This window comes from Physella acuta, unplaced genomic scaffold (assembly GCF_028476545.2).
Source record: "Physella acuta isolate Inbredline_101_S28 unplaced genomic scaffold, ASM2847654v3 ptg001009l, whole genome shotgun sequence".
Taxonomy (NCBI): Eukaryota; Metazoa; Mollusca; class Gastropoda; family Physidae; genus Physella; species Physella acuta.
Window position 1 is genome coordinate 289,697 of NW_026732526.1, and position 23,667 is coordinate 313,363.

General features: G+C 32.5%; 2 protein-coding genes across 2 annotated transcripts in view; both read right to left on the reverse strand.

Annotated features, from left to right (window-relative positions):
* Positions 1-23,667, reverse strand: part of LOC131954532 (citron rho-interacting kinase) — a 130,799-nt gene that overhangs the window by 75,296 nt on the left and 31,836 nt on the right. The window lies entirely within an intron of this gene.
* Positions 2,826-23,667, reverse strand: part of LOC131954535 (clathrin heavy chain 1) — a 46,937-nt gene continuing 26,095 nt past the window's right edge. Inside the window, exons 19-34 of the mRNA XM_059318294.1 lie at positions 22,663-22,785; positions 18,927-19,038; positions 17,608-17,730; positions 15,240-15,385; positions 14,921-15,104; positions 14,521-14,713; positions 13,252-13,409; positions 12,893-13,057; positions 12,641-12,797; positions 11,339-11,457; positions 11,086-11,235; positions 8,434-8,565; positions 8,015-8,296; positions 7,674-7,895; positions 5,161-5,236; positions 2,826-5,026 (exon numbers count right to left, since the gene is read on the reverse strand). Of these exons, the coding sequence (XP_059174277.1) occupies positions 4,911-5,026; positions 5,161-5,236; positions 7,674-7,895; positions 8,015-8,296; positions 8,434-8,565; positions 11,086-11,235; positions 11,339-11,457; positions 12,641-12,797; positions 12,893-13,057; positions 13,252-13,409; positions 14,521-14,713; positions 14,921-15,104; positions 15,240-15,385; positions 17,608-17,730; positions 18,927-19,038; positions 22,663-22,785 (2,458 nt within the window). The 3' untranslated portion in view covers positions 2,826-4,910. The remainder of the gene's footprint in view (positions 5,027-5,160; positions 5,237-7,673; positions 7,896-8,014; positions 8,297-8,433; positions 8,566-11,085; positions 11,236-11,338; positions 11,458-12,640; positions 12,798-12,892; positions 13,058-13,251; positions 13,410-14,520; positions 14,714-14,920; positions 15,105-15,239; positions 15,386-17,607; positions 17,731-18,926; positions 19,039-22,662; positions 22,786-23,667) is intronic.

Here is a 23,667-nt window from a genome sequence, read left to right on the forward strand (position 1 = left end):
CAAGTCGCTAAGTGGTCTGGTTGCCGAGATATGGGCCAAAAACTGCATTTTTTTGAGGTTTTTTGGCTTTTCCGGGAAATCCCTGAAAGAAACCCGGAATTTTTATGGCCTATGTTCATCCTCGTAACTTGCTTAACATAATTGTTTTTGTAACTAGTCATCGATATTGCTTCGTTGAGGAGGAGATACGACTTAAAGCTGCGGACACACATCCATACATTCATCCATCCATCCATCCAGAAATGACGGGTTAATAAACGCAATTCTCCAGAATGGAAATTGCGCTAAAAAATTTCAGTACTTTACATGTTTTATTTACGATAGTGTTACATGACTAAAAATCATTGCGTGTCTATTGAACGTGATGGCGCAGCTATTAAACCTGATGGCGCAGCTATCGAACGTGATGACGCGTGTGGTGTGGTTGGATAGACATGCCTACTAATTCGGTCCAAATTTAAATTAATTCATAAAAAATTAATTAGGCATCGAATTAAGTCAAATTTAATTTCAGATTGCATTGCCTTCATGTCTTGACCCACGTGTCAAATGTGAATTGTATCGGTCAAGTAGAAGTGTCCGAATTTTCACTCCTGCGTTTAATTAGAACAACGATATATTTCACAATCTTTTGACAACTTACACAATAGTATACATTTTGTTAGAAGTATCGCAACCAATGTAAAAAAAAATACTTAGTATTTAGTAAGTTTATTTTTCTAAAAACTAAACAAAAAATACATGTTAATCAATTAGTGGAATTAAGATTACGTGACGTAACACTGTCTCTACCCCCCCCCTCCCCACAAAAGTTTGAACCCCCTCCACCCCCCAGGTGTGTGACGTCATTTATGGACGACCCCTTATGTAGACGAAATTTCACATACGAGTATTAGATTGTGTACGCAAGTTTCATTTAACTTTTAAAAGACTCCCGGAAGTGGTACTTTTTTGCAGTTTCCCAAAATACTAAAATACCAAATAACTTGAATACTATTTCAGATCCCTAAGTCAGAAAAACTTTAGCAATTTTGTCCGTATGTCTGTGAACATGATAATGTGAGTACCATTACAGCTAGGTTGATGAAATTTCATATATAACCATTATATTAAACTAGCCGTCCGTACCCGTTACACGTGAATTAAGGCCTATATATTGCAATGTTTTACGTGTTTGAGAAAAATATATAATAAAACAGTTATTGGTCAAAACGCAATGTGTCTTACTACACGTTGAACGATATTAGTGAATAAGCAAAAGAATAACCATATAGCTGAAAATCCGACGAATTTAAAATAACATAGGCTACCAATACCGATTAGAAAAACCAAATTTTAAACATTGTTAGTCAACACAACACCATAATGATTAAGAGACTTAAAAGATTCCGTTAAAAACCCGGCTGTTTAATGGTGTTTTTAAACTTAAAGTAATTTGTATTACTTTTGGCCGAGAAAATTGTATACATTTTATAGCTTACATCTTGATAAGTAGATAAATAGTTCTAAATCAAATTTGAATGAAATAGCTAATTTCTTCATATTCTAAAATTGGTTTTGTGTTCTTTCCGTTATTAAAACATGTGACGTCATTGATGTTTGCGTTCTTGTCAAAACAATAAACACTTTTCCAGCTGCATAATTAAAATTGTGTTTCTACATTCGAATTTGCCTTTATTTTCCTTCTTTCAATAAAATTAAGTTTTTACATTTAAAACATTCAACATAATATATTCAACAAGAGTCCGTTTAAAGTTCTCCATATCGCAGAAGATACTGATATCATAGCATCTGAAAATATTTTGCGGACAGAGAGAGAGAGAGAGAGAAGTGCATACATGGGCTTTTATGTATTAGGACGTGTAGTTATTTATCAACTTTTTGCGATTTCCGGAAGTGGAACCTATTCTTTTATTTTTTCATAAGCCTATGACTTGAGTACTGTTTCAGATAGACTGATAGATGAAATTTCACATATAAGTAAAAGATCTGCTTCTCTGCCTTCTATCCGTTGACCGGAAATAGTACTTTGCGCTATTTCCGATTTCTCAATAAAAAAAACCGCATATGAAATTATAATCTATCTTATATATATATATATATAATTCTCTTCTTGGAGACGCTAAAAAACACCAAACTGTAAGCGCGCTCCCTACCACCCCACCCCTACATGGTCTGGTGAGTTTTGGTTCAAGCTAAATGTTTACAATCGTAGAGCCGGGTTTAGTGACGGCTACTAGGGGCAGATAATTTAGTTTGAAACTATTTTAAACTTAGGGGAGGCTGCTTTCACGGGGGGGGGGGGGGGTGTAGGGGTTGGGGGAAAGGAGGGTGGGGGTAGTATCGTCCTTAACGATGTACTGATAGTGTTTTAAAGCAAATATTTTCAGTGGCAGCATTGGTACTGTCGAATTCACAAATTATGAATGACTGAAAAGTAGAAAATAAAACGACTAAATAGCGGCGTATATGCCACGGGTCGGCTCGTATATAAATATTTCGGCACTATTTTACAGATTGTTTGCTGTTCACTGGATGCGCAGTTCTTTGTTCTACCATAGTCTATTCTATTTTTTAAAATTGAGTAATTAAAAATCAAGTCTATATCCAGAGTTGACACCCCCCCCCCCCCGTAGTCTATATGTATTTACGAGAAAGTTTAGGGGAGATTACTCCAGCTTTTTTCCCTTCAGGTAAACAACGCATGGTTTGCTGGATTGAAAAGCATATTCGAGAAAGTTTAGGGGAGGTCAGTCCAACTTTAGTATTAGACCGTATTCTAAATGATGGTATGAGGCTATAAGAAAAACAACTCTGTGATAGAGGACTGTATACTTGGTATATTTAATAGCTCTTTAACCAACAGAATAATTACAGCACACAATCTGACATACTATAAGACATCAAATTTATAGACCCCAAAAATCTATGACAGTTTCACAAGCCTAAATAAGTCATACCAATGCGATACTTGCGCCCAATAAATTAACAAAACAGTATCATTAGCCAATTTTTTTTTAAAAGTCCCTCACACTACCAACAAGAGCATTGAAAAATATTTGAAAATGATTGAACAAATAATGCAGAGTAGAAAACTCAGGTTGGGTAGAAAGGGGTAAAATTACTGGACAAACTCATTTTAAATTATTTGTTCTCGGTACATATTGGGGTAAAAACTGAAATGCCAGACAATTTGTCAATGGAAAAATCAAATCCTAAGAAATGAATAATTCAAGTAACACAGTCAACATGCATTACTACTTGATTGTTACTAATATCTAGCTTTGATCTTCTATCAGAGGTGCACACAGTCAACTTAATTTTACCCACAGGAACTTTAAAAGAAAGAAAAATCATTTTACAAGCAAATAATGACAATGGTAACAAAAAAGTGACTGAAATACAATTGTAAAAACAAATGGGACAACTACATCTGTTATCCGAGTTTTGCATATTTCTTCCATCCACATCCTTATAAATACAACATCAAACTACTGCTGGCTGTGTACCCACATCAATTCTAGCAATGACAAACATCACTACTTGCCCAGGGGAGACTATTTCTAAGGCAATACCAGTTGCTATGATAATACATGAGGAGTACAAGCATGCAAATTTACCTACAAAAATTGTAAATGACAAAGTATAACCAACAATAGGAATGTTTTCCTTGTAAAAATCAGCAAATGTTATTTTAAATAGTTTTTAAAAATGTGAAATAGTTTGGGCTTAAAGAAAAATGAAGTCATAAAAAAATAAAAGTGACATAAAATCATGTTGAACAGTAGTTGATTTTCATTTCTAATCCTAGAATTTGCTTGTTTTTTTTTTCAATTTCAAGGGGAAAAAAATATCACCAGTAGTAGAGCAATCAACATTGATAAGTTTGAGAGCTGACCAAGTGTAACTAGTGTAGAACAACACCAACAAAGATTAGAGAGTGAGCTAACTACGTTGATTGATACAAGACAAGTAGAATACATAACACCGTTTGATACACACATAAGACAGACAGTCATTATCTAATCCCTATTTTTTCATATCAAATCTATCTGGCTGCTCTTATTCTTATTACACTTAATTGCATCAAAATATTTTTTTAGGTACTAATAATAGCTACTGGTTGAAGTATTTAGATAACATTTAATTTTACAAAGTCAACTTGTGCAAGGGAAAAAAGATTAATTTCTGTTTAGTATGTGTATCACAAATCTAAAAACATTTACAATTCAACCCACATGCTTATAACATGTAAATAAAAAAACTTGGTTACATTCATTTCAAATAAGAAAGAGGCTTCTATTGGATTAGTATTACTAGCTTGTACCAGTTTCATGTCTCCAGACAACAGGTCATTATAATTCAAAGTGCTATCCAATCCATACTTTTATCTGCTTCTTAGCTTAAAATTGACCAAAACTAAATATGATTCTAATGTTAATGGTATGCTTTTCTTGGCTGTTCTTAAAAATTGGTAATGAAAATCATTAGGATACTTATTGATTGCACATCTAATTGGCCGATTTCATTAGCTAAATTTTGCTAGCCCTAGGTGAAGAATCATATTTAAATCAGGAACATGATATATTAAACTGACTTTAATATGAACTAAGCTAGGAAATGTTATAATTGGAAACGATTAACACTATTGTTAGTGTCATACAATAAAAAGAAATATGACAGTAGATATATGGCGCAACAACTAAAAAATAAAATCATGTAGAAGTACATTTATATCAGCTAGTTGTATTCATCACAAATGTGTTGACAGCTTTTCACTGACGTACCACTTCAGTCAGTGATTGGTTTGCTAATCTCAAATAACTAGAGAAATCATCTTAGATGAGATTTTTAGCCAACTTCAATGCTTCACACTGAGGAAATAAATTTAACCACTTTCACTGAAATTCTCACATAGTGTAGCCATAGCCAGGCATTGCACCAGGCATTGCTCCAGGAACATAGCCATAAGCAGCCTGAGGTGGGATTCCCATTGGTCCAGCAGTCAGCATCAGTTGGGGTTCCGCTACAGAAAAAACATCACAAAAATATCACAAGAATGATAATAGTTAAAAACAATTTGCAAAACTTCAAAATAAAAATGTATGCATAAACAATGTTCACAATGGAACAAATGTACAAATTGAATCTAGGGCTTACTTAAAACAATTGGTCTTTCTTCTGCCTTCTGTTCCTCTTCACTTCTCACAGACTCAGACTGTTCCAGCTTGTCAACCTGCACAATAGATTAGGTTGTTTGACTTAACTTTTGAGTACAAATTTTTCTTGACTTGCTTGATTGTAATACATATATTTAAACGGCATTAAAAACCCAGCTTCACTGTAGTTCTTCCTCCCTTGCAGCAAGTGTCAGGACCATTCACAACAAATGAATTCCTTGGAAGGAAAGACTACTCATACAAGTGTTTATACATCATCAGCTCATAGTGATGAATGAGCGGTACAGTAATGAGATGATCGAGCCAAGAAGAGCATCACTGTTCTTTCAAAGTCACCACTTCATCAGGTGGTGTAGAATCTGTGACATTGACTTCTGAGCCATCACAGAACCTTTAAGGCAAGTTATCAATAATTCATCCACCCCAATACATTTGTGGAAATTCTTCATCATTTATGATATATCTTAAAACATTTAATGCATTCTGTGAACCCAATGATGATCATCTTTCCTTTTAACAGGGTTCCCACAATTTTTTGACCAGAAAATTCACTGCTATTCCAAGAAATTCCCTACTATTAAAAAAATTCCATGTTAGTTTTCATATTAATTTTAACTGGCGCATAACCATTGAAAATAAGTTTGCCAAATTAAATTTAATTAAACCACAAAAAACCCAGACATTTTTAAGGGGTGCTACTCATTTTTTAAGTGAATCATATCCTAAAATTTAATCCGAAAACTGAAATTTTTAAACCCTGAAACTTGATGTTTGAGACATTTGATTCATACTTTGTAATATTATACATTCCTTTTGATTTTAACTTTATAACAATCTTTAAACAAAAATTAATATTTAAAAAGGATTGTGCATATAACTAAAATAGTTTAAAATAGTAGACTCATCTTGATCCCATAATGTAATATTACATTTATAGAGCCTCCCAAAACAAAACAGCTATTTATGTGAATACAATCAATATTAATATAGTGAGGTAAGCTGATAGTAGTCACACTTTGAAACCTAATGTAAAAAGTTGTAGAAATGTACACTGCAGTTTGTAAATATTTAAGTACTTAATTTTAGCACTTCCTATATTGACTTCAATAAAGTGTGTAGTCAGCCAAAAGTGTGTGGTTAGTGACGCAACCAACAAGCTGTATACAGGAAACAATTTAAGACAATAAGTTTGAAAATCCCACTCACGCTACTATTGTACTAATTCATTCATTAGTATAGCTAATATCTAAAATAAAAGAAGTTTCTGTTACTATGAAATAACACTGAAACAGTTTTTTTTAAAAAGTTCACAAAAATGAAAATAGTTTTTTCAAAATTGAACATATTTAAACAATAATGATCATTCCCACTGTTTTCAATTGAATGATTATGTTGTTTCTTAGAGGTACCTGGATTTTTTAAGCTTAAACGAGCCTAATAGTAATTTTAACATTTTAGTTTGATAGACAATAAGATCAACCAGAATAACTGATATCAGATTCTAGTTTTTTTTTTTTTTAATTTCAAATAAATCGTATTTTGAAGAGAAAACAATCTTGGAAAAATTACTAGCATCTGAGCCAAGCAGGCCTATAATCCTGACGATAGTAAACACATCAATGTTTGCTTTTCAATTAGCCTTAGACTGCTATAAAAAATGGACGGTATGGCATCTCCCTACTAGACACAGTGGAGAGGTCATTGTGAAGGCCTATAGCATATGTCATAACACCAACAACTACTAGTTGAGATAGCTGATGATAAAACAGACCATATGTCATAACACCAACAACTACTAGTTGAGATAGCTGATGATAAAACAGACCATATGTCATAACACCAACAACTACTAGTTGAGATAGCTGATGATAAAACAGACCATATGTCATAACACCAACAACTACTAGTTGAGATAGCTGATGATAAAACAGACCATATGTCATAACACCAACAACTACTAGTTGAGATAGCTGATGATAAAACAGACCAACAGTAAAAAGGCTCCGGAAACTTAATAATAAAAACAATTTCTAGAATCATAAGTCAAAAGTCGTTTTGTTTTAACTTCAAACCCGTCCATTAAAACTCAAATTTTGTTAACCCGGAGAGGGATAAAATGGAAAAGTGGCACCCCAGAAAAAAATTTGAAATTGTAGCAACTATTGCAAATCATGGGTGATTATAGTTTGCTCAAATTCCACGAGTCTAGTTTTGTGCACCTTTACTCTTAACGACAACTGGCGAGACTACATTAGGCCTAGTTCAAATCTCGCAATATTAGGGGATGAACAAAATTCCCAGCTGTTATGAAAAATTCCCGGCTATTAGTCGTATTTTCCGGCTCTGTAGGAACCCTGTATTAAGGACATAAACTATAACACTAAAAAACAAACCACCAGGCCATTGTTCACCTCTGCCTACAACTGTATTGCAGTGATTTCAACAACATCCCAGGTAATTTTCTTTTATTGCTGTTAATCTAATTTAATTTACCTTTGAGGTGTACTCTCTCATGACTTGAATCATGTATGGCATAGCAAAATCCATTATATTGTGTCTCCATGCTAGTTCCAAGATGACATCTGGTCTTAATAGGTCATAGCATTGGAAAAGGCAGGCTGCAAAACACTCATGGTTGCTATTTTCCAAGAACCATGCAATAAGGTCTTCAGCAATTTCAATTTGTCTGGACTCCCCAGCGTATGTCATTGCATCCTAGAGTTAATACACTTGGGTTAATTTAAATCTAGAAGATACCTTAGGATGAATGAATTTGTAAACATTTTCAAAAAACATCTAAAAGGGGAAAAAAATATAAAAATAAAAGCTCTAACCTTGAACAACCTGTCTTTCTTGCACAAATCAACACTCTGCTTCCAGCGGTTATTGCCTTTGTACAAATATGCAGCAATACGCCTGAACTCTATTAATTCATGCTTCTCTAAACGTTGAGCTAGAGCTATGTTATCAAAATTATCGTATGCATCAATGGAAGTGCGCAATCCTTGATAATCTTCTTCTTCAATAAACAGGTTATTTATTGCTTCATTTATGGCTTTATTATTATTTTTTTGCACAGACCTCAAATATGGCTTGACAAGAGGAATTTGATTGACCTGTAGACATTTGTAAAAAACAAAAACAAATCACCTTGGTTAATGCAGTTTTCAAAATATCTAATTAATCTGGCCACTTCATAAGATGTAATGGTTGTAAACTTGAAGATGAGCAGATGAAAGAAACGTGTACTAACCTTCTGGAAAAAGTTGACTGCTCGTGTGTGATCCAGTCTAGGTGTGAGCACAAGTAGAAGATCATTGAGCAGCATTGGTTTAAAATCAAGGTAGAATTGGATTGCTTTATAATAGAGCTCAATGTTTGCCACCTAAGGAGAAATGCAAGGGGATTCATCATTGGTTCTGTTAAGGTTGTTAGTATTAATTTACCAGGCAAGGACAGCCCCCCCCCCCCGATCTGTTAATGAGTGGGTGTGACTGTCTGTTGCTGAGGCAGGGTTGGGCGAAGCTGCTTAGCTGTCAAGTACTGTTCAATCAGTGCTTGCATCAACTAATGTTTTTAGATTTTAGACCCCCCCCCCCCCCCACTTTCCGAGTTGGATGTCCTCCATAAAAGTTTTAGTATTCCTCAGTGATGTTTATTAAGTTCTAAATATTAAAAGTAGATGAGGCCAGACATGCCTACCCCTGTCAGCCAAAAGTAGGAACAGTCATGCCTAAAAATAGGAATTTGTAGCCAAAAAGAGGAACAAACGCGCTGACGCTACTTTACTAAGTCAAAAATAAAAATTAATTAATTAAAAATTACTCTAAAAATATAACTACAACTAGCCTCTAGGCTACATTTAAAAACTGCTTTATCATTAATGTCAGCTTACATTAAAAAAAAAAAATTAACCAGTAACCAGAGAGACCCCCCCCCCCCCCACCCTCCAATAAAAACAATAGCTTTGACATAACATTATTGATTTGATTATTTATGGCTTGCTATATTCTAGGCTATATGAATAACAAATGCTAAAGGCTTCATTATATGTAGGCTAATATAATAAACAAGCCTACCCGCTGCGTATCACACGCACTAGTAAGTTTTATTTTCTACTTTTCAGTAATTCATAATTTGTGAATTCAACAGTACCAATGATGTCACTGAAAATATTTGCTTTAAAACACTAAAACCCTCCCCCCCAGTGAAAGCAGCATCCTCTTAGTTACCTCCCCTAAGTTTTAAAATCGTTTCAAACTAAATTATCTGCCCCTAATAGCCGTCACTAAACCCGGCTCTTCGATTGTCAACATATAGCGTGAACCACAGCTCACCAGACCATGTGGGGGTGGGGGTCGTTGCGATATGCCTAAGGAGGAAGAAAGGGGACTGCGAGGCGCGCTTACAGCTTGTTGTCTAAAGAAGAGAATTATATAGATAATAATCTAGATCTAGAAAATCTAGATCTAGAAATTACTAAATTAGCATGTTAGTCAAATTACTAAATTAGCATGTTAGTCATGGTTTTAATAGTTTTATTGTATTTTTCACCCTACATGTTATTTAAGGCATAAATTAAATCTACAATTCAATTGCAAATACTAAAAGGAACGTTTAGTAGCTAGATTGTCCACATTATCTGTTAGTAGATGCAGATCTAGTCTAGCTAGATACTTGTAAACATTGTAAGAAAACTAGGAAATGGAAACTAATGCCAAAGGGAGGTAATCGCTTTTCCCTGCTTTTTTTTCAATTCACGTTATTACCTTTCTTTATTAATTTTTCTTTTTCAAAAAAAAATCTGAACAAATTGAGTCAAAATATGCATGACCGAACAAATTACTTTTTTAGGTGAAAAAGCGGGACGGTTCTGATTTTGGCGAGACGGTAGGCATGTCTATGAGGATATATTATTTATTTTAATAATTTCCATTACCAACCAAAACCTTATGCATAGTATCAAACACTTTTTGTGGGTGTGTTTGGGAAAAAATGCTGAATCATTCCCTATACTTAGATGTACTTTACAATTATAAAGTTGCAAGGCCTTCTTTGGTTCAATACCTCTATTTTGTGTTTATTTCATCTCTTTCTTACCATTTCGACAATAAATGAAGATACACTTTGTAGGTTAGGCTTGGACTTTAGTGAGGGTGAGGAGGTTTTCAGAAAGTGTGATGAGCTTATGCAATAATGTTAGAATTTAAGCTGTTTGCTTCACATTGTTAAACAATTATAATGTATATATCAAAATGTAATTAATCAATCCTAAAATTTTACCAATTCTGAAACTGAAATTTTAAAACCCAGAAATAATAAAAATCGCACCGAGCTAAAAAGAATAAAATTGACAATTATTTCATTTCTTTTGAAGACAATCGATTCATTTTATTACTATTATGTTCAATATACAGTTATTTAGTGGACTTATTATCTTTGTAAGTAATCTTTGAACAAAATTGTAACATATAATAAACTTAGTTAAAATGTGTATATCTGTCTGTACCCCCACGTGTTATTCTAAACCACCCCCATACTGTATATAAAACAAAATACAAAACAACTGTTTGATAGTAAAAGTAGTCACATGTAGGCAATACATAAAGTAGAAGAAATATCTTCGAATTGTTTTTAGTGGGCCTGAACTATAAAAAGTGGTAGAAATATATGCTTGTTTCTATAACTTAGAATGTGCGCAATTCTGTTTATAACCATGATTGGAAAATCTTATTTAAACGCTTATTAACAATGTTCAGTTCAAATACCACAATTAGCTTAATTTCTCTAGGATTTGAGTTCTTGTTTCGCTTTGGGAGATTTTACAACAGGCCCACTCTACATTATCATATTAACAAGCAAGAGGTATATGGTTCAAATTGCTAATATGAAATCTAAAACTCACCTTGGTAATAATATCTTTGAATTGTGGTTCCCTCCAGGCTTCAGTTGGGTGTGCCATAATGGTAAGAATTGCATTGTCAAACTCATCATATTTATCATAAAGGAATACAAGCTCAGGCCACAGATGTGCTTGCTCAGCTGCTCTCAAAACCTGCAATTATATAGATTTATTACATTTTCTATACTTTTATTTCAATGTAGTGAAACCAAGTAAAAACTGAACAAAAATGTAATTAGCTAATCAGACAACAAACCTTTGGAATGTTGACTCTTGACCAGAATAGTTCTAGATGTTCTCTCATTTTCTCAGGTTTGTACTTGGAGTACAAAATGGCAAGTTCAGTAAACATGCCCATATGTGCTCGCTCAAGACCTGTAGAGGAACATTCAGTCATTTATCAATTTGATAATTTGGACTTATCTTTTAAGCCATCAAGTGTAGAAGCTTTCATAAAATTCTGTAACAATTAAAAGTATCCAGATATCACAATTCAATCATGTAATATTCACATACATAACCACAAAAGTATTTTAAATGTTTGGAGTTATTCTGTGCCATTTATATGCTTTTATCGGATCCCGGAATGATGCGCAACGGTGAAAAAAGCGCAACGGAAAAATGCGCAAATGATAATTTCTCTTTGCACATAGCGCACCTTTCTGGTCACCGCTTTTATTACCATCTATCAAGCCATTTATTTCCCTTTGATGGAAAATCATTTAAGTTAATACAACTGAACAGTAACTGTCAAAACAACTTCCTATGGATGGGTAGTCTATAAGGTGGATAATAGCTCCATTTTGCTACATCTATTACCAACCATTTTGCTACATCTATTACCAAAGATGTGTTGGTTGAAAAAAAAAATGAAGCCTTTATTTAATATGTATTATATGTTATCCTTTGTACTGAAATAAGGATGTTGATAAGTTGTATTTATTGTGAATTGATGTACTATGTCCACCTATGATTTAAAGAGTTGTGCTTATTTTCTTAAGTGGGCATGTAAAAGATGGGCTTATGATCAAACTTTTCAATAGAGCATTTCAAGTATGTGAGATAACATTTCTTTGTTCAAAAGTATTTAGTCTAGGACTAAATATTTATAAATGAAGTTTGATGCCTCTTTTATTGCATGATTATTAGGATAGTATAGTATATTTTTGGATCACAGCTTATCAACTATTGATCCAAGTAAATGTTTATAAAAGCATACATTTGGTTCAAATATTGTTATAAAAACTATATCTGGGCCAAAAAAGTTTAAACAGTGTCCGCTGAGTACATCAGCTCTGAAGTTTTGCAATGTCTGTGCCTGGAGAAATTAACTGGTGCAGTCAGCCTGAGGGTATTATACTAAACCAAAACAAATGGGGTATATATCTTCATCTTATTGTCTAAAGCTAAATGTTGCATGGTTACAAAAATAAAACAATCCACTATTTCATTAATCCTATTTTGTTAACTGCCATTTTGGATAATCTTAACACTAAATTCCAATGATAGATATACATTTAACTACTATGTTTACATACGATAATCTTTGCAAACCAACCTAATGCAGCTTCTAACAACTGTATTAATTCTTCAAAGTATCCTCTGTCTTGATAGTAATTGATTAATTCTTCTAGTTCATCAGCATGGACAACAATATGGAGACCACACATCTGTGCTAATCTAAATTCTCCATTATCTACACAAGCAAAACAAACCTGGAATGAGAAAAGGTCCAGTCAAATAAAAAGTTCTTGCCAACAAAGAATCAAGAGATACAATAAATGATTGAATAAAACATAATATCTCTCACTTCTTTCCATGTTTTTGTGCTATTTGCTTTTCTGGCACTGTCAACGGCTCCTTGATATTCACCCAAGTGCACTAATGTGATTGCCAATCTGGCATAATTTGATACATTGTTGTACAACAGTTTTGCTGCATCATACATCTTGTTGTCAAAACATCGATCTGCCACCTACAAAGTTGTTGAATATCATTTAAAAGTAAATACAATTTTTAAGGAAAAATGTATAATTATGATACACTCTACAATTTGAGAATCATGAAATATGACTAATCACTCAGTTGTGTAAATTGTAAATTGTTTAAAAAATAATTGTTGACCACACACAAGCCTAAGGTCATTTAAAAATGCAATCAGCTATTTACCTGGGTAATATTGGCATGGTTAGGACCTGAAATAAATTCTTCCATATCTGCTAATCTGTTAGTTTTGGCATAAGCATAAACCAATTCGGTTTCAACAAAGGTTTCTCTGGCTTTCTTTCTAGCCATCTGAAGGAACTTCACCAAATCCTCCCAATTTTCTAAAAAAAAAAAAAGCAACAGATAATATATCCCAATCAAGCATATTGTTATGAATATAACAACTTTACTCTTTGAGCCAGAATACATTTTTATTTCTAAATTATAAAATGGAATACTCTTTGAAGTAATAGTTATTATAAGAAATAATGTATTAACTTAGAATTTAAAAATGACAACTTTAAAATAAATATTGACATTTTTGTATATGTACTAATGCACTTCAATTTTTTAAACTGACAATTTTCTGTTCATGAAAGTACATTCGATTTTTTACTAAAATCATGGGTTAAAAATTTGTACTGATTAAAAAACTTCAGTCAATTATTTACGCAAGAAAATTAGTTTTTAATGTGGCCTATCAATGTAGTTATGTCTGGTAACTTGGTGCTTTTTTAATTCCTCAATGTCAATATTTGTTCTTTAAAAAAAAATTGGCCCTAAAAGTGGAGGTTTGGGAAATGGATTAGTTTCCTGTTTTAAGCAAATTAGCAAGAGTAAAAAAAGATTAAACTACTACTGTAGCAATGTTTTGATTCAGATACATGATTGCACATTAAGAAATGAACTGATTAGATAGAAGAATCATTGTGGATGGAACATTAGGAGTATCATGAGCTTACTATGGGATGGAAGTTTGATCACTGGAAGCCTTTTGATGCTTTAACTTAGATGTGTTAGCAATCAACCTGTTTAACCACTTTAGGTTTTTTTTTTCTAAAAAATTTTTTGGCAGTACCAATAGTGAAATGAAATCAAATTAAAATGCCTTTGCCACTGAATCTGGCTTTAATTATAATGTACTTATAGAAAAAGTAAGTGGCTGAAGTGAATACATTGAATTTTTTAAACATTTTAAATGAAAATTTTATAGAAATAATATTAGTAGTGTTTTGTTTATGTTTTTCTGTGATTAGTTGTGTTTTTTAATTTATTATTAGTAAACTATTATGCTATCTAACCTCATAAATAACAAACAGAGCAATTTAGTGTATAATGCTTTTTTTTCAAGTGTTGTTGAAAAGTGTGTCTTTTCGCATGGCCATCAGGGAAATAAAATAGTTTTGATGCTCTGGCCGCTAACGGGTTAACCAGAAAACTTCTTAAGTATACCATTCTTGCTAGCAACAGCCACAACTTCCATATATTGTGAAGGGTCATCAGCCTTAAAGTACGAGTCAATGGCTTCCTTAACTAGGCCTTGGTTCAACTGAGCTCTAGCCAGTTGGCTCCATACAGCAGGATCATTACACCTCTCTGCAAATTCATAAGCTCGGTCAAGGTTGTTTACGTTGTCAATTAAAACCTGTGGATAGGGGTTTGATAGGCAACAACATTTTCCAAAATAATTGCTTAAAATACAACATGGTAACAATTATAATTAAAAATAGGCAAACTGTTTCAATCTATGACTATTTCAAGACAAGAACTTTTAAACATTACTATTCCAAAAATACTATTAGAGATTGAAAACCATTGTTACAAGTGATCTGATGATCAAACAATATCTTACTTGGATAGCAGATGTATTCACTTCAAACTTTTTAAATATAGCAAAAGCTTCTTCATAGAGTTCATTGGAGATAGCAATGTTAGCAATATCTGGAGCATCATAATTATCAAGTCGATTGATGTATTCCATGACACGAGTCCGATCAGCCTTAATGGCAGTAAGGATTAGCAGATTTTGAAGGTTTCTTTGAGGATAAAAAGTTCATTAATTATTTTCTCTCTCCAGATTTTGAAGGTTACTTTGGGGAAAAAAGTTTATTAAACTTTTTATTTTTTTTTAAACACTAAGGAAATAAATAAAATAGATTTTTTCTTTTTACCTATGATCACTAAAGACAGATGTCTCTAAAACTATTTTCTCTAGTAGTTCAATCAATTCATTTGGAAGATCAGCTGTCATAAATGCTTTTACAGCTACAGAAATCTCTTCTGGGTCTTGTGTTTCGGACAGGGCTGTCTGCACAACCTATGCATACAAAAGAAAATAGACTATATTAATCCCTAAAAATACTCCAACAAAACTTTCAAATTGCATGAGAGTTATGGAATTTTCCCCATGCAAACTGCTTATTAAAAGCAGACCCCAGACAAATATGGAGCAATTCTAAAGTGATGTTTATATATGTTAAAATGATTTTAGTACCTATCTAGTGCAAAATTTATTTTCTTCTTCAACATGTTCACCCATGTAACCAACATCAAGCTACTTTTGGAGAAATATAGCATATGTACTATATGTCAGGAAATGTGACAAGTTTTGAAAACAAACATAAAATTCAAACTCATTTTTTCTGATATTTTCCAATAACTATTATCCACCCTTTTTGAAACATTTTCTGTAGAGTTGATTAGAATGTAGTCTTCTGGTGCATTTTATCTGCTGTTCTTCAAAGACCTGATTACCTTCAACTTGTTATCTTAATAAACCTTAATTTTAAGCTGTAAAATATTTAATACTAGCCGTCGGTACCGTTAACATGATTTATAGGCCTATATATTTTAATGTTATATTTGTTTGAGAAAAATATTTTATAAAATAGTTATTGGTCAAAACGCTATGTGCTTTACTACACGTTGAACAATATTAGTGACAAAGCAAAGAAATATCTAAATAGCTAAAAATCCGACACATTTAAAAGAACATAGGTTACCAATACCTATTAGATTAGAAATACCAAATCATTATTAGTCAACAGAAAAGCATATTAAATGAACACACTGATTAAGAGACTTAAATGATTCCTTTAAAAACCCGGCTGTTCAAAGGTATTTGTTTGTTTTAAAAGTAATTTGTATTACTTTTGGCAGAGAAAATTGTATACAATCCGTAGCGTATGTCTTGATAAGTAGATCTATAGATCTAAATCAAATAGTTCATTTCTTTATATTCTAAAATTGGAAGATAAAATTGTGTTTATGCAATCTTGTCACAACAATAAACACTTTTCTGGTTGCATAATTAAAAATGTGTTTCTACATTCGAATATGCCTTTATTTTTATTTTCCTTCTTTAAATAAAATTTTGTTTTTACATTTTAAAAATTCAACAGTTTATTTTCAGCAAAACTCAGTATCTTTTAGTTCTCCATATATCTCTTAACATACTGATCACATAGCCTCAAAAATGTAGCAGACAGAGAGAGAAGTGCGCACATGGGCTTTTATATATTAGGATGAAAACTTATGGTTATTTTCTTAATAAAAACATTTTTTTTTCTTTGGACTTCCATCCATGAAATGCAGACTTCAATTCTATTAAATATTAACAAGATGACTGGTTTCACACCACACCATACCATAACTAAGCCATTAATATATCATGAGAAAATTGTAAGGCTGCTCAGACTTGACAGCCTTCCATTGAAATAGTTCCTTAAGACCTAGAGTAAATAACAGATGTATTTTACAACACTGCATCCATCCTCCTGGTGCTCTGCTAAAAACCATATTAGCAACATATGATCACATTGTGTGGGGAGGATAGTACTAGCTTTTGTGTCCCACTAGCACAATTCGTCTACTGGAACAACTAAAGATGAGATTTTTGCTTTTAAAAAAAATATAAATTCTTGACATTTTTTAAAAAGCCCAGAAGCTTGAAATGGGATATATGCCGAGGTCACACAAAAAAAAAAAACTCTACTCCGCCTGCCCCACGCACTGTAGTAAGGGTACTTTTTACCAAAACTAAAGATTTTCATGACGTTCTTTAGTCTGAAATATATTTTGTAAATATGGACTTTGTAGGAAACCATATGTGTAGTGAAGTAGAGTTCATGTTTCTTGACCTTGGCATATGAACGGATGGTGTGATCAGCAATATGGCCAACCAGCTTTACTTTCCCCAACTTAAGCTCATACCTATCAGAACGTCTTTCAGTCTCAAGTCTGAACCAAGATCAGAACTTGAGACCTTTGGGAAAATGTAAAATTCCAATGAAATGTTTGTTTTAACATTATTTTTAGTATCAAAATTTTATTATTATGTTTATATTCTCTAATCAAGCCATATTTAGTTGATTGATTTTTAGTTTAAAGTACTATATTTAACTAGCACATGAGACCTAACTTGAACATGTCTAACCAACAATAGCATTAGTCTGAAATAAACAAATTTTTTTATTTACCCAAGTCTATGAACTTTATAAGAACCAAGAAAAGAAATTATTTTCAATAAAGCCTACAAACCTGATCAATAAGTTGTCTCTTAAACTCATTTTCTTCACTTAAAACAGTTGCCCACAAGTCAGGATCCCTTCTGCGTACAAGATACCTGGCCTCACTCTTGAACAAGGAGTTTTCATTGCACACCTTAAGAATATTATACAAGTATTTAGACTTTACATCAAATAGTATATTTAAAAAAAAAAAAAAAACCAAACAAGCACCTGGATTGTCAATCAGTATGTTTTTGTAACCTTTTGATTTTTCTCCTATCTATATTACTTTGTAACAATTATAACTATAGCTATCTATCAAATCAATCAATCTTTTTATCTATCTAAATTTGTTACAGAAAAATTCTTTGAAAAGAAAATCGTATACATTATTTTACAACATTGTAGCACATTTTTACCAGCATTTAACTTTATAGAAACCTGACATGTATATTCACTGATGAGTGTTTTACTCCTCATTCATACAAATTATTTGAGTGTTGCTTGCAATTTTTAATTTTATTATTGTTTATTAATATTTGAATACAAACCAAATTGTTTAACCTTTAATTTAATACACAATTGTTATTGAATGGCTATCTAGCCAAATGCAGTGTTCCTTATTTTTAATGTGATGTTACTACCCAGTTCGCAAGTTTTAAAAATAATTGTCTGCTAGAATTCGTACCATTCAAACACATATTGGGCGCTAAGGAAGTGGCTTAAATGGTCGCAGTCTCGTCATAGTTATTTTCTTAACTAATTTTTTTGCCTACTCATATTGATTCGTTGATGATATTGTTTTGGTATAAGGGGTATTGGTTTCCTTAAAAAACAGCCATGTTTTGGTGGAAAAAAATAAAAAATTTCATATCATATTTAATTGTTAATTCTTACCTTCAGTTTACAAATAACAATTGCACCACAAATACTAAGCATGCACAGTTTTAAATATATAAGTAGCAACGCTGATTTAGCAAATTATTTTTTAAATGACCAAGAAACTTCATTAAAAAAAAAAAAGCATCTTCTCTTATAGACTCAATTCACGAATCAGCAAAAGAATTCAGTTATTTAAATTTTCAAGTATTTTCAACTGTCATACATTCCTCAACTTATAAATTCTAGAAATAATTTACTTTAAGCAAAATTTTTAAAAATAAAAGTTTGAAATGTTTTATTCCATCATACAAACAACACTTAAAAAGCAAATAATAGTTGAGTTGTGATGAGTTTAAAACACCAGCTTAAAAAGGATTGGAATTTAAGGAGGAACTTTCATCCACAAAGCTGGGGGTTAACATCATAATCAATTATAACTAAAAAGGTTTTAAACAAAATATTATGCACCTTTATAAGCTCTTCATCACAAAGTCCTCTCTCATAAGCTACACAAGCCAAATGAGGATCTCTTTTTTCACAATACTTTCCAACAATACGACTATCATAGAACTGATTTTCTCTGCAAATATATCAGAAAAATGTGTTTAAATAGAAATTATAATGTCAAGTATACAACAGTATAAACTTACCAGATCTAGCTTAACAATCTAAATAAAGTTAAATGTGTTTTTTGCCAATGAAGTGTGATGCAGATATAATCCAGCACAGAAAACTTTTTTTATGCCCAAATGGTGTGCTGGTGATAAGCTTAGAAAAACAAATTTTAAAAACATTAGCTTATAAATGACACTACAGCTAAATTTCCACAAACAATTCATATTGTTTTACAGTATTTTTTTTGGGTGACTTAAGTTTTATGTAATTTCTTAATAAGGTGTCACCTAAGATTTTAAACTTCATTATTGTTCACGATGATTTAAACAATTATAAACTACATTTACTTACCTTTAATTTGATACCAATTTTATTTATCAAATTTAATCAATAGCCTAGAAAACAATTTGTGAAAAAATGTGTTTGTTTATGGCTACGATGATATGACTGAAACTCGGTGATACAGTGGGTTAGTTTTTTAAGGAGTGTTGTTGTGACGCGATTGATCATTCACTGCAGTTCAGCAGAAATGTGTCATCTACTAAATTTCTTAGTTTTCACGCTTTCCTTTATAGTAGTCTATAATTTATTTTCTACATTTTAGTGCATTAGTACATAAAAGCTTGTTATTAAAGCGTTTTTTTATGAATTTTTTTCAGTGCTTTACATGTTTTATTTACAACGAGCCGACCGGCAGCGTATCATACACCACTATTTAGTTGTTTTATTTCTACTTTTCAGTAATTCATGATTTGTGAATTCGACAGTACCAATGCTGCCACTTAATATATTTGCTTTAAAACACTATCAGTAGCTCGTTAAGGACGATAACCCCCTCCTTTCCCCAACCCCTACCCCCCCTGTGAAAGCAGCCTCCTCTTAGTTACCTCCCTTAAGTTTAAAAATCGCTTCATCTACGATTGTAAACATTTAGCCTGAACCACAGCTCACCAGACCATGTAGGGGTGGGGTTGGTAGGGAGCGCGCTTACAGCTTGGTGTTTTCTATTGTCTCCAAGAAGAGAATTATATATATAGATGGTAACTTTATCATCACAAAATCTCCCCTCCCTAAAGTTACAAAGACTCACCACCTAATATTTTTTCTGATCTAGCAAAAATCTGTTTTTTATCATTTTTTTTAAAAATTGAATTCCTATTTCCTACTCATTTTAAAAATATGAACTGTCATCTATGATAGGAATTGTTTTTCATTTTATTATTTTGAGCTTTATATTCATAACAGCAAATTTGTTTTGACAATTTTTTTCTGCATCCTAAATTTGAATCACTAATGTTTATATGTGTAATAGGGTAGTTCCTAGGCCAATATTAACTTAAGGAGTACAAAAATGGGTCAAATTTAATAGGCATTTAAAAAATCAATTTTTAATATAATTAGGTGTAGCAGTTTAGTTTTGCAAATAATGCATGTATATCTGACAACTAAATATTACTCTAACTTTTCTTTTAAAAATACTGTAATTAACTGATGATACATTTAAAAAATTACTACTATTTCTATTTTGCATGATAAATTAAACCATTTTTAAAATGTTTGTAAAATCAAATAGTGCTTACCTAAATAATGCTTTTTTTTTTAAAATTATTTTCCATGCAAAATATTTTTTTTTTATAATAATTTTAAGTTTCTTTTTATTTTGTGCCCTCACAATTATTTAGTAGCACATCTACAGAAAATCCCCCCCCCCCACCACACTCACAGTTTGGCTATATTAGAGGTCAACTTCTGTATAAATGTTTTCAAAATCATTATGCTACTTGATCTTTTTCCTCCACATCAATTATTGTCAGCCCCTATGAATAACTTTTTAAAATATTAACCCCAATGAAAATAAACTTAAGGAAATTTTTTAAAAAGCTGCATGTTATTGTAATAATGTAATCCTTAATTTTATTTAAATTTGATAGACCCAAAAATTCTTTTTTTTAGTTAGGCTTTAAGAATCAAAGTCCATAAAAGCAAATAATTAGACTTGTGTAGGGTGCCCTGTCAAAACGGCCGGGACAAATCGGCCCTGTCAAAACGGCCCCTTTAATACAACCCGTCAAAAAAGCCCCATCAAAAGGGCCCAGACTAATTGGCTCCTGTCAAATGGGCTCCCGTTATATTGACTCGCGACATATAGGCTCCCGACAAATGAGCTCCCGACATTTAGGCTCCCGACATATTGGCTCCCGACAAATAGGCTCAGGACATATTGGCTCAGGACATATTGGTTCCCGACATAAGGGCTCACAACAAATGGGCTCATAACATATTGGCTTCTGACAAATGGGCTTCCGACATATTGGCTCCAGACAAATGAATGGCATGACCACTATTGGCCGAAAAGTAACCATTTTGTCCTACCTCCACTACTACTATAACCTCTTTTTAATGCCTGAATGAAACTGCTTTTCATGAGCCAACATCAATTCACAAACGAATTAAGCCCTTAACAGCTAAAATTTACCAATTCAAAAATTTTGATAATGTTTAATTTACAACAGTAAAGATCTGTTGCATAAAAGCGAGCACAGAAGTGAAAATGTACAATATACATGATGTTTACAGATAACGACATTTTGTTTTGATAACCTACAAGCATACTGGAGGTAGGAAGGTACAGCGTGGACCCTTCTCCCCACACACTGAGTTGGAACACTCTATAACCAACTCAATTATGGAAGTCATAGACAGATGACCCTTAAATTAAAACATACTTTATTTTATAATAGATAAACTAATATAAAAATAAGGCCTGCCGAACAAGAGATGCATACATTGTATTACTTAAGAGTGTTGGTTAAAAAATATTAATGAAGGGGTCCGACTGGCAGGTGTCATATTCAATTAGACCGCTTTGCCGGGAGACTTGGTCTCTACAGAAACGGTATTGTCAGTGGTCATTTTGTCTGGAGCCAAATTGACAGGAGCCTTTTTGTCGTGAGCCAAAATGACGCTAGCCTATTTGTCGGGAGTCATAATGACGGGGCCGTTTTGTGGAGAAACTAAATGGCGGGAGCCTATTCGTCGGGAGTCGTAATGACAAGAGCCTATTTGTCAGGAGCCTAATTGAATGAAGCCCTTTTGTCGGGAGCCTATATAACAGGAGCCTATTTATATGGAGCCTTTATGACGGGGTCCATATGTCGCTGGCCCTTTTGGCGGAGCTCTTATGTCGGGGTCATTTTGACATTGGCCGTTTTGACGCCGCACGGTGTAAAAGCTATTAAAGTAACCAGTCAATACATTTCAACGAAATGTAACACTAATTTTACACATGTAAACATGACTCATGGAAGGAAGAAAGTGAGATAAGTGACAAAACCATCTTGTGAGTTATAATAATAAAAAGATCTTTCTTGAATGCAAAAAATTATTTTCTTCAAATGGAATAAAAATCAGATCTCCATTTTAAAAAAAAAAGTTACTAAGTATTTAAAACATATTTTTTGAGGAAGGAAGAGCTGCATGTATCCAGTAAATGCTATTAAATTCAACATTCTTTAATTTTTAGTTTTTCTTATTTGTAAAAAGAAAACTTTTTTTTTCAAAGGAAAAGTAACATCTTTGGTGAATTTACCTGAGGAATCTTTCAGGGTTGTTGTTGCTATCTATGTAGATTTTGGCCAGAGCATTGTGAGTAGCAGCTTCGGTCACTCCTTCTAGCACTCTGGTTTCTAGCCATGGAAGCAGCAGCTTTAATCTACAATGGATGCAGTTGTATAATTACTAAAAAGATAATACTGACTTTACAGCCTAATTAAGAGAAAAAGGCTAAAAAAAAAATACAACATAAGTGTTCAATCATGTAACTTAATTAACACAAGTAAAAAAAATTTTTTTTGCTAAATTTTAGAATAAATTTTCAATAACCTATGGCAGTTGTGTTGCAGCTAAGCCACTTAAATTGACAAAGAAAATAAATCAACAATTGAACCAGAAACTAAATAAATGATTTCCCAAAAATGTACCTTTATTAAATGTCCATCAACATTAGGGGAAAAAAACTTCTTGAAATATCATTATTCAAATAGAGTAAGCTCTTTGTAAAAATAGTTGCACATCCATTTACATAACTCAATTTATTGATGCACAAAATAGCTAATATAAATGAGCAATCCAAAACCAAATAGTTAAACTGAAATATCATGCTTGAACAAAAAAAAACAATGTTGCTAATATGAAGAGAAAAAAATGGAGCTCATTTTTTATTTATTTGTGCTTATTAAAGAATGTGTGCCATTTCAAACCGGACATTTTAAAAAATAATTACATGTGAGCTGAACATAATATTGAAAGCCATTCTATCACAGCAAGCTAAAAAAATCTAGAAAAAAAATTGGGAAAGCACTGCTGACGATACCTGAATAGTTTTATTTATGTCCACCAGTTTTTAGGAAAATAAACTTTAAACAATATTTTTAGTACATAAAAGGTCATTTTAAAACTGGTGCCAAAGTAATATTTTTCTACCTGGAGACTTTCCCATAAATAACCAGACAAGCATTCGGAAAATGAATTGTTAATTTGTACTTCAATCAGTCTCTACTTGGACCATTGACAGGGTGAGTGAATTTACCACAGA